General features: G+C 41.3%; 1 protein-coding gene across 2 annotated transcripts in view; it reads left to right on the top strand.

The window, feature by feature from the left end:
* LOC145393869 (vesicle transport protein GOT1B) overlaps positions 1-11,863 on the top strand; it is a 103,581-nt gene extending 91,718 nt beyond the window's left edge. Inside the window, exon 6 of one of the 2 annotated variants that reach the window (XR_013896259.1) lies at positions 10,444-10,486. Coding sequence is in view for 1 of the 2 variants with exons in the window: in XM_080267928.1 (XP_080124054.1) it covers positions 10,444-10,485 (42 nt within the window). In the remaining variant the exon portion in view is untranslated. Of the gene's footprint in view, positions 1-10,443 lie in introns of both variants that reach the window. The other variant, XM_080267928.1, reaches the window with a different exon arrangement.
* The last annotated feature ends 269 nt before the right edge of the window (positions 11,864-12,132 follow it).

Here is a 12,132-nt window from a genome sequence, read left to right as displayed (position 1 = left end):
GTCACAGGGCCTTTGCATGGGGCTAAAAAGCAACGTAATTGGGCAGGTGAGAATCTGACGTGCTTTCACCTTGAAAGACGACAGTAAACTGCATACAGTGTGGTGGCCTGCCTGCCTAGGGGAAATGCAATGCTGCCAATGTCAGCGGGGTGAAAGCTGCTAATATATATGCTATGAAATGATTGGCAGGAAATCTAGACAATACATAATAAATTAGGTAGTTCCAGGTGAATGTAAATATCACTTAGGCTTCTCCCTTTCTTTCTTATATATATTTTTATTGTGAGAATAGATTGTACGGCATATTTCAAGGGGAAATAAATAGCGAAAATTAGCGAACGAGTGCACGTGAGGTGTTGTCAGGTGATAATTAGCCAATTCCAGGTGTATGGGACTATCACTTATCTTATTTCTTTCTTGTATATATTATTTGGTATAAGAATAGGGCATAGGGCTTATTTCAATGGATGAAATCAGTGGAAAATTCCAGGGAAGATTTACTTAGCGCAGCACGGCTGGGCAGGTGAGAGGAGAGGGTAATGGAGGGGAGGTAGGGAGGGGAGTCAAGAACGGGGAGAAATGGCTAAATTGTCAACAATGGATGGGAGTACAGATGAGATTAGGAGTGCTGACTAGTGTTGGACACTGGCAGTACTGATAGATGGTACAAGCCACCACTAGAAAGCCCGGGCAAATTCAAAATAACACAGAATCACAAAAGTGACGCCCCGCGGTATGATCCCTTGCTCCCAAGCGTAATGAAAGTGACACCCCGCAGTTAAGGGGTTAAGGATTTGTTATACATAGATAATGAAAGTAATGCAAGTACTGTATAAGTGACTGGGGAATGGCTGGAAGGAGGGAGATGAGAAGGGAGGAAGAGGTCAGTAGGATGTAAGTAACAGAAGCAATGAAGAAAGTCAAAATGGAGAAAACCACAGGAATTGATGGAGTGTGTGGTGAAATGCTGAAGCTTGAGGAAGAGATAATAGTAGTATGGATATGGTAGATGTGCAGATTGGCTTGAGAGGAAGGTAGAGTCCCCAAGGATTGAAAATCAGGTATAATCATGCCTCCGTACAAAGGAAAAGGGGAAAAAGAAGTGTGTGTAGTCTTAGGGGCATTTATCTTCGTAGTGTAATAGGAAACGGTAGTACAGTAAGACCTCACTATAACAGACTAAGCCCAAACCATTCCGATAAAAACGACATCTGGACTTCCCCCTGCTAATCCAGACTTTTTCTGATATATTTGACATTAGTCTGGATAGTATGAATGGTTTTTAAACCGTCTTGACTACCACTGTGGTACTGTACTGTATCATAACTTCACTACATTAATCAGATGGTATAATATATATGATAATACTGTACTGTACACTGATAAACATGTCTTTTATTTACCTTATTCTGGTGAACATAGATGAAGTGGTCAAGCAGTCCGAACTGCTTCTGGCTTTATCGGACTTTTTCCGATATGTAGGAATTTAATCCGGTAGTTCCTTGAGTCCCATAAAAGCGAATTCCGGTCTATTGAAGTCCGTTATATCGAAGTTTTACTGTATACTTATTGACAGAGTTAGGGGAATAATTGAGAAGTTAGTTGAAGAAGAACAGGGAGGTTTCAGGAAGGGAAGAGGTTGTGTCGATGAGATATTCATCCTAAGGTGTTTTGGGGGGAAGTTTCTAGAGAAGGGAAGGAAGTTGTATGCAGCCTTCATGGATATGGAGAAACATTTGACAGGTTGGATAGACAAAGAATGTGGAATATATTGAAAATACCAGAGCAAATGGGAAGCTGTTGAATGCCATGAAGAGTATGTATTAGGGTGCATCGGCTGCAGTGCGTGTGGATGGTGAATTGAATGAATTTCGCAGTCTGATTGTTGGATTGAATTTGGGTTGTTACATATCTCCATGGTTGTTCAGTTTGCATATGGATGGAGTTATAAAAGAGATACAGTGTAGGGCAGTGGATGTTGGAGCAGCCCTAATGAGAGGAGGCAGCATTTGGAAACCTCCTATTCTGGTATTTGCAGATGATACTGTATTGAAGGCAAGTGGGATCTGCAGGGCTTGGTAAGAGTGGGAGAGTATGTAAGAAATGGAATCTAAAAGGCAAATGTAGGGAAGAGTAAAGTTGTGGTCTTCATGAGGAATGAAGTCACTGAATGCACAGTGAAGCTGGATGGTGAGGAAATGGAAAATGCTAGTGCGTTTAAGTACAGTACTTGGGTAATGTGATGAGCAAGGATGGAAGTTTAGAGGATGAAGTGCATCAGAGGGTACAACAGGGAAGAAAGGTTGCCAGCTCAATAAAAGCAGTGATAAAAAATAGGGAAGTCAGCATGGAAGTAAAAATGTCACTGCATGAGGGTATTGTGATACCCACTCTAACGTATGAAAGCGAAGCTTAGACCCTGTTGTAAAGATACAAATCAAAAGTGAGAACAGTGGAAATGAGTTATTTGAGAGGAGCATGTGGAGTTACATGGAGACAGACTGACAAATGAGGAAGTGAAGGAACATTGTGGTGTGATGTGGATGTGATAGAAAGTGTTAGGAGATACACTGAGGTGGTTTGGCCATGTGGAGAGGATGGAAAGTGAGAGACCAATGAGGAGAGTGTATGTGAGTGAGGTGGAGGGGTGGGAGAGGGAGGGGGAGACCAATAATAAGATGGAGGAATGGAGTGGAAAGGTATATGAGAGAGGGGAATGTAAGCTGGGGGGGATAGCATTAAAATGGCAGGGGACAGGGCAACATGGTGTTTATTTGTTTGTGATCACCCCTTAAGGGATTAGAGCATCTGGCTGTAGATAGTTAGAACTGCATATACTATGATTCATGAATATTGAATTTTCCTGCCTTTTATAAATCAGAATCATACTATTGTACATGTATAGTATCATGTTCTATTTACATACATAAGAGCTCAATATATAGTACAGTAATTAATGTAGTAGACCTTTGCTATAACAGACTAATTGTAAGAAAGCCAGGTTCATTAAAGCCGAAAATTTGTCATATCCAAGGGTCCCCCCCTTAGATGTGATTTCAAGCACATCTTTGAAAATATGTGAATACAACAGCATATTCTAGTACTAAAAATGTAAACTTTGCCCGTTTTACACCAACTTGGCCAATAATTTTGCCTTTTGCAGCTTATTTCACATCCTTGTCATAGCACTTCTTCACGACTAGGACAGTGTTACTATAGTCTGTTATTACAACTCAACAGTTGCGATGGGAAGAGGGTCACTTCAGGCCAGGTTGGAGTAAAAAGGGTAGGAAACATGTATTTCAAACCATTGCATGCCATGTAATGGACATTGCTTATTAATTATAGCTGAAGAAAGTTTGATGGGCTTCATGGCATCTGTTAAACCTGATATTCACTATATTGGAGTTTGCCATACAGTAGTAAGGGCTTGCTGTAATTGTTTCCTGGAGGCAATTTGGAGCTTTAGAAATGACGAAAACCGTTTATGATATTGAAAAGGAAAAATGCAGTTTAAACTGCACAAATCTGAATGTGGTGCATCCCCAGTACCAGTTAACCTAATTAGCAGCAGGCCTACTGTACTTTTCTGTGTCTGTACCAATTCTTCCAGCTAAGTAATTTCTCATTCATTTGTAAGGTTCTTAAGTTAATTTGATTCGGGTAACATTTCTTATTTTGTCCACAATTAAGTCAGACTGTTTTATTGGTCATCATGTGTTACAGGATTTAAAGTATCACTTCAGAGTTCCTCATTTTTCATTAGAAATGAAGGGCCTTCCTCTCCTTTACTGTATTCTCAGACGTTGATGACTGTTACTTTATTTGGGTAATATTTATGAGATTCCAGTCACAGCTTACATATTTAAGTGTGTTTTTCTCTGTCAGAGCATATGATGCTGCTTCAGTATACAGTACCTTATCTTCTCATCTCTCTTTAGTCATGCGTGACATAGCCTTCCCACATCCTGAAAACAGTGTACTGTGTTAGGTTGCTCTTCAGTATTTCTAGTTCATCACAAGTATACTATGGTATGACAACACTCAAGATACAGAAATAAATCTTATGAACAGTGACAAACAAAATACAGTACCCTTGCATCCAAGATGGGTTTGTCCAAGATGTTTCGCATCCAAGACGGAGACCTTAAATAATAATCCAATATATTGCCGTAATACAGTTACAAACGTCAATACGGAAACAACGGTTCATAACGGCCCAAATCCGACGAGAGTACAGCTATGATGGTCTCACCCACTCCAAGACAGTTCCCATGCCCGGGAGAGTGACGTGGTTGCGATGTTGTCCAAGAAAATATTGGCATCTGGTCACGTTATGAGCAGGCGGGACTTGCTTTGTCTCCACCAGAGCGTCGTGATCCCGTGGACACAGTGTGTGTTGCACTCAGTGTTTGCTGCTAGGTTATTGCCACTCCTTACATAACCATGCCAAGGAAACCGTCTGCTAATCCCTTGAAGCACTGCCATCTACCTCAGGCTACTAAGCTGGAGATAACAAGCTCAGAAACACACACTTTCAAGGTGAGGAAATTTGTTTTGGTGCCAAAATTGGTCTAGGTTGATGTTTTTACGGGTACTTTTTGAAGATTTTGTGACAATATTAATTTTTTCCAAAAGGTCTTGCATTGATCCAAGACATTTGTCGTCCAAGACGGGACCATCAGGCGACAATATTACCATCTTGTACGCGAGGGTACTGTACAATGATAGGCTCACCACAGAAATCCACATGTCATGCTTCTCTCCCCAAACACAGATCCTCAAAACACCAAGTTATCATTCTTATCGGCTAGTTCTTACCCCCTTAGTAAGAACTCCACCATTCCAAGTGTTACATACGACAGATGTGTGAGTCTTATTATATGCAGTAACGTCATTTAAAAAAAAAAAAAAAAAAAAAAAAAAATGTGTGTGTGTGTGGAGAGCAGTTCATCCATCATCCAATCCTACGTTGCCCCATGAGGAGCGTAGGAGCCCGGGGCTAGGCAGTTGGTCCTGACATTTAAGATGAGAGTGATAGAAACACAAAATTTGGACAGGAAAAGAACCTGATGACATCAAGCCATGAAAGCATCCTCACTTGAGTGGGGCTCAAACCCATCTCTGCACACCAGGTCTAAAAGATGAGTGGCTCCCAATTGATTAAATTTTTCCCCTTTTTAAATATGATCAGTTGTCGTTTCTGCATACAACCTGTCAGCCATCATGTCCGGGCCAACTTAAGCTCACTTCCTTAGACCTTATAGACCTGCTGTGGCAAGATGGGTTCAAGTTCCGTGCAAGCAAGGTTGCTTTCACGGCACGTAGTTAGCATAACTTGTCATTTCTGCATACATAGAGAACTGCAACAGTGCTATATAAATATTTCATATACCGCTATGGCATTAAGCTTTGCGTCCACGGCCTGGTATCCCTCTATGTTGTTGTTGTTGTGGCCACAGGCTCATCTGGACATAATCCCATCGGGCTGTGGGCTAAAGTTGAATTCGTGAATTAGATACAAGGTTACCCTGACTAAAAGCTAGCTGGTACAACTTTCTGTTAGGACTTCACATCCCGCAAAGGTGTTGATCAGGATTTTCATCAGTAATTTAGTGGTAGGTGGGTTAGCTCACCATTCACACACTCGATGTAGTGCTGCTCTCGGGTGCATGCCCTTTCCTCTGTTCCTTTGTTCTTTCCTTCCTTCCTCTTCTGTCTTTCATTCTTTCCTCTTCTTTCTGTCTGCGGGTGGCTGTACAAGCCAAATGCATTCCTGTACAGCAGGAAACCTTTTGCAATGCTGGGTGGTAACCATATAACCAGATTGTGGCGCCTGGTGGTTTAGTGGGTAGTTAAGGTGCTGCAGTCGGATTGAGCCTATGTCGGTTTATATCCAAGGAATGGTTGGGATTTATTGCTTTCATAATGCCACTCAGGGATGAGTGAGGCTGGTCACTCTCATCTTAACCTCCTCGCACACGCTGATGCAAAATGAGTCAAAGTGGTGTTAGGCTGAAGAGGAATCGATGACACACTATGACACACTTGTTGGTGTTGGTCTGAAGGGATGCTGGTTAGGCCGTTTGGAGCAAAAATATTCACCAAAAATTAAGCTTTAGCATGAAATTTGTCAATATTTGCTGCATCATAGGGGAGGATTTGTATTTCAAGGCCAACACTCTCAAATAGTCAGCTTTCTCTCGGTTTTCAGTGGGGGCAGGGAGGGGTGCGCACACGCAGTTTTTGGCAGTTTACCTGAAAACTATTGGTCATATCAAAATTCTGAAGACACCACTTGAAAAGCTCGCAAAATTTTGCATATAGATGTATGCTTAGCTAGTGCATGGTTCAGACAAAATATTGCAGTAGGGTGTTGGGAAGTTAATTTCACTGCGGAAACAAATTACAGTAAACCGTCAATATAACGAACCCTGGTATTGCGAATTTCTGATATAACGAAAGGACAAATTGCGACCGAACTTCCCCCGGATTTTGCGAACAAAGATCGCTAGTGAGGGGGAAGTCCGGGAATCAGCCCACGGTGACAACAGCATCCCTTTCCTGGCACAGTAAGTGTACTGTAATAGTACCACATTATACTGTATTCTTATGATAGGTATTGTATTACAGTAATATGTACAACTTCATACAGTATTGTAAATACTTGAACAACTTCATAAACCATTGAATTCTCCATGTAAAACTTCATAGAGTTATTTTTGGTTATGTTTGAGCACGTAGAATCGAATGACTCCCCTTATAATTGTAGCAAACTGAGTTTGGTAATCCCTGGGAAATACCGACCCCTCGTATATAACGAATTTTTGGACATAGTAAACCTCCCCTCCCCGCAATTAGGTCGTTATGTCAAGGGTTTACTGTATTCTCATTGTATTTTGGTACTTTCACTGTACTTTTACTCATCAGTTTAGTGTGTTTTTATTAGCTTATCATATAGAATAAACATCAGCAAAAATGATGGTACTGTATACAGTTAATACCAGTATAACCAATTTCAGGGGCAAATAAAATCCATGGGAATGTTTTCCTTTGTGTATGAGTCTAGGCTGCCTTTGCAGCATTTTCTTTGATCATGTCACCCAAGCTTACAGAAAACTTTAGGTGAACGAAGAGGTTAAATGTCAGGACCAACTTGCCCAGCTCCGAGCTCTTGTGCTCCTCACAGGCAACACTTGATTAGATGATGAATGAGTGAATGAAATCTCTGAGGAGATAAACAACTGTAAATGAGAAAAGTATAGCATCTGCCTTTAAAAATGAACACACCATTGGCAGGGAGAAAGTAATGAACTATATAAAAGCCTGGTGAGAAGCTTGAGCCAGCTTTGGGTCAGTTGTTCAAGTTTCCTACTCCAAATGCAAACGACCTAGGATCAGGTCTCCAGCAGAGGCAGAGAGGAGAATTTTGTCCGACATAACTTACAGTAATCTTCCAGACTTCTTATTCCTTTATGATGTCCCAAGAACAAGACACCATAGATCATATTAATATAACATCATAATGTGTTATCACAACATTAGCTGGTGATGCAATGACACAGTCATTATGCGATGCAACTGAGCGTTTGCCGGGTATCACGCTATCTATCCATTCATGGATCTTTGAGAATCAGCATTGAGAGGTGAGTTGCCTACTGGGCGAATCTTCTGCATGAGGCAGGGTGCCCCCTGGATGAAACAGCCATGAGACGTGTGACGCCCACTGAGTGTATCAGCATTTAGAGCCTTGGTGCCCGGCACTGGGGCAAGAGGAATGGAATACCAGCAACCTTATGAGCATCACAGTACAAGCAGTGGTATCAGAGCATGGCAATGTGGGGACAGTGGTAATTGCCACCATCAAATGAATCACGAAACAACAATCTCACCAGGGGAGTCCTATCCCAAAGAAGGAAAATCTAGCCCACCCAAGACAAGGAACAGGATGTGGAAACCTGCTTAGAAGCTGAAGCATGGCCCCTCTAAGCTTAAGTGGTTGGAGGGGAGGGGGGGTGAATACCACACCTAAGCACAATGGAGGGAAGGGGAACACTGGGACACTGATTACTCGCCCTACCAATCCCTGGGCCACTGGAGAAACAGACAGCTCTGAACCGGCAAGATGTTGGTAGGAGACGGCATGTGGATCATAGTGGATCATGTACCCTATCACCCGACACAAACAGCACACCAAAGATAGGCAGGAGAACTGGGACCCAGGCAGGCTGATCTTTCCACTTGCCAACACAGCCAGAGCACAAGTGGATGGAGAAAGCACCTGCGAAACACCACTCCACTCGTCAACCAACCTGCCGCGCCCATGCCACAAGGTAATACTGTGCATGTGCAGAAACCTGTGAAAAGACTCTAAACTGTAATGGAAAAACAAAGCTAAAGTGGTAAAAAAAAAAAAAAAATGTATCCCTGATAACCTGGAAACTTACAGAAGCAGAGGTAAAAGAGAAAGAGTGAGGAAAAGGGGGAAAATGGGAGAAAAAAAAATGACTCATGGGTTGGTCACTAAAGGGGAAGAGTGGAAAGGAGAATACCACTCCAAAAAAATAAAAATCTGAAGAGAAAGAAACACTTACAGGTGGTCCACATTGTAACCAGTGCTTCACAGACCAGAAGATAAAACAGTGGTACAGACAGGGTAAAAGCACAAAAAAGGGCAAAAGACAGCCTCATTCAGGTGGGCTTCTAGGAGAGCACATGGAAAAAGAATGAAAACAAACAGCTGACAGTAACATGCTCTAAGATAGTGTTTCACTGTCCTGGGACTTAACACGGCTGATTACCAGGAGAAGTTCCATAGGATGTAGGTGCCCTTGCCAATGTTAGTTTGTCGACATTATTTTTCTCTTCTGAGCGAAATATGTTACCTAAAGCCATGGCAGTGTCCCAGAAAGAGTAGTAGCTATTATGGCATTGCATTTCAGCAAGCATCGTACTTGTCTTTCATTCATATTGTATTGTTTATAGAGGCTCCAACATGCGTGCATGTGTTGGCCTTGGGCACCTAATGGCGACTTTCCATGCTGCTCGAACTCTGACAGCCTCCCTATTCAGTCCTACATCCCTGCAGTCACACTTTATGACCTTGCCCTAGATCCCATTTTGGTCTGCCTGTCTCACAGTCTTACCCCCAACATTCACATTCCTCACCTTCTGCACCCAGTTGTCATCCTTCATCTTCTCAGCATACCCAGACCATCTCAATCTACCCATCTTCATCACAACAAAAGTTTTATACCATACAAGTATAGGTCTTGGCCACCTCTTGCCTGCTCATCAGGCCGCTTGATCTTTGGCAGCAGCTCTGGTTAGTCCTTTTAACCTGACATATCGTGGTAGGTGGGAGCCCTGGAGACACCCATCATCCACTCACTTGATGTAATACTGCCAACTTTTTCCTTCATGTTTCTCATTCTTTTCTGTGTCAGTCCTCCATTCTTCGTATTTCTTCCATCCTTTCTGTCACTGTTTATTACTCTTCTTTCCAATTCAGGTGGCTGTACACTGAATAACAAGCCAAATGGTTTCCTGTAACTCAGGAAACCATTTACTATGCTGGTTGATAACCATGTAGCCAGATAATAGGGTGATGTGGAGCCTACAATGGTACCTCTTTTAACTTGATGGAGACATAGATGCAGCATCCACCCAGGAACCAAACCTATACAGTAATCCCCATGCCACCGCCATGGGGTGATGTACAACAACCCTTAGATATTTATGCAAGACCTACTGTACCCCCGTGACTTTGTAGTTTGCCACTTAACATTCTCCCTTTGGCATTTACAGTATATATATCCATTATCTTACTCATTCAGGTAACCTCTTCCATTATCTCTGCATGTCCATACCCCCTCAGTCATCTGTTTGCATCACATCACTAGTAAACTTTATTCCAAACCATTCCCACAGTCCTGCACTATCCAACCTGTTCCTCAGGGAGACATTACATATCCATCTCACCATCTTCCTCACAGTCTGCACCAGCTTGTTAATATCCTCATCCTCATCTGGTCATACTTCACACACAGACTTCATACACTTACCCTTCTGTGTGTTGTGTAATGTGAGAGTCCTCTCATCATCAGTTGTGGTAACAGTTGAACTTCTTCAGCCATTTCTGATTCCAGCACTGTGCACTGATTATATAAACCAAATAGCAAAATTTGTTCACACACTCCAGGGCATTTAAATGATTCCCCATGCATATGGTATAGTGTACTCAGAATCCACATTTTGCAGCGTACCCAGCACACCATTGCACCTCTTCCGCATCCAACTGTCGCAGCCATTACACAGAATTGAATTACTACCCACACCCTCTGTACATGTAGCACAATACCTTTCTTGCAGCGCAGTATTAGATATGTTTGATATACATATTTCAGTTAATGATATAGTTATTCCTCCCTTGGTCTCTTGTAGTTTGTTGATCGTATGGCGGGTGAGTCCAAGATGAACGTCTGACGCTGCCCAGAATAAAGCCCCAGAATGATCTGATCTTGTGTTAGAATACAGAGAAAAACAGAGTAAGGAAAGATCAGAGGAGAAAAAGAAGATACGGTAATGCGGGAAAGGTAAGGAAGAGATGTCAAGGGTGGAAGATAAAAAAAGATTGAAGAGAGGTGTGGAGGGAGCATCAGTAACTGCCAGCAGAAAAGACAAGAAAATGAGGTGAGGAACACAACACAAGAAAAAAAGAAACAATGATTGAATTGACAGGCATGGAAAGGAAATACTTTATGAAGGCAAATAATTCTGATAAGCTGCTGAGTATGTAATTTGTTTGATACCCTAGACATTGGTTGTATTATTAAATGTAAAAGGTTATCAGCTGTTAATATTATTAATGTTTGTGTTTGTATTTGTCCAGTTAATCTTTTATACTCAGGTTTATTATTGGTAGCCAGAATTTGTCTTCACAGAAGGATAAGTCTATATACAGTTGTAAAAATGAAGAGCAGTTGTAAGATACAGTCTAGAATTTCAACCTGTGACTCAAGCACATAGCTTATAATGTTTCCTGTAAACTTGCGAACTTTTCCATATTTTGTATTCGTATGGAATCAATTTGATGCATTATACAGGCTGGTCCATATATTTTACTGCAGTCCAGTAGATATTGTGTATTTTGGAGATGGTTCACTCTGCTGATGTGTGGAGTGCAGAGACTTTGGCTGTTCATGAAATTGATAATCAACCATACAATCAGTCAATATTAAAAAAACAGACTGCAGTATAAAGAATGGGATGGATTATGGAAACTACAAAATATGAAGGGTAGACACTTGTAACTCTGACTGGACCCATGCAGTACATGAGAATTTGCTGTCTAAGAGGCAAAAGAGTGTAATGTGTGGACCACCCTTTATATGCTGTACTGAATAGAGGTGGCAATTGTTCATACTCTGCCTATATTTTATTACGTGATGAGTGTCATGTTCACCGTGTTTTTACAAAATGTTCGCTTCATAAAACCCGGTGACAGTTTTCCTAGTAGGTGCCAAGTTCTATGCACACAGTTCTCATTGTAATTGCTTAAAGCATAGATTTATTAAAAATATATATCAGATATCCAGATTGTCAACATAATAATTATAAAACACTGGATAGCTGTATGCTGTATATTATCTTCCTCCATTGCTTAATTTTTCAGGTACATATTTAAAAGACTCAATCATGAAGTTATAAAAATATTTTATGAGAGTGGTCTTCATTTTGATGATAGTGGATACAGTGCATTCTCAGTTCCAGAAAGCTCAGATCCAAAGGCTTTATGGAAGTGGAAAATTTTGCAATACAGTATTGTAATGATAACTAATGGAAAATTCATGTAATATATATATATATATATATATATATATATATATATATATATGGATAGACAGATAGCCTACAGTATCTGTCTATCTATCTATTGCCAGACGCCATAATCCCATAAGGGGTGGCACTAACCCTCCACTAACCCACTTGTTGACACGTAGGGAGCACGTACACTATGGTTTGGTTATATGGTTACCACCCAGCGTTGTAAATGGTTTCTTGGCTTACAGGAAACCATTTGGCTTGTCACTCAATGTAAAGCCACCTGTAAAGGAAAGAAAAGCAGTAAGA

The sequence above is a fragment of the Coenobita brevimanus genome, chromosome 25 (assembly GCF_032717465.1).
Source record: "Coenobita brevimanus isolate Jiangsu-jjx chromosome 25, ASM3271746v2, whole genome shotgun sequence".
Lineage (NCBI taxonomy): Eukaryota > Metazoa > Arthropoda > Malacostraca > Decapoda > Coenobitidae > Coenobita > Coenobita brevimanus.
The sequence above is the reverse complement of the archived record's forward strand: the minus strand, read 5'-3'. Positions and strand labels throughout refer to the sequence as shown.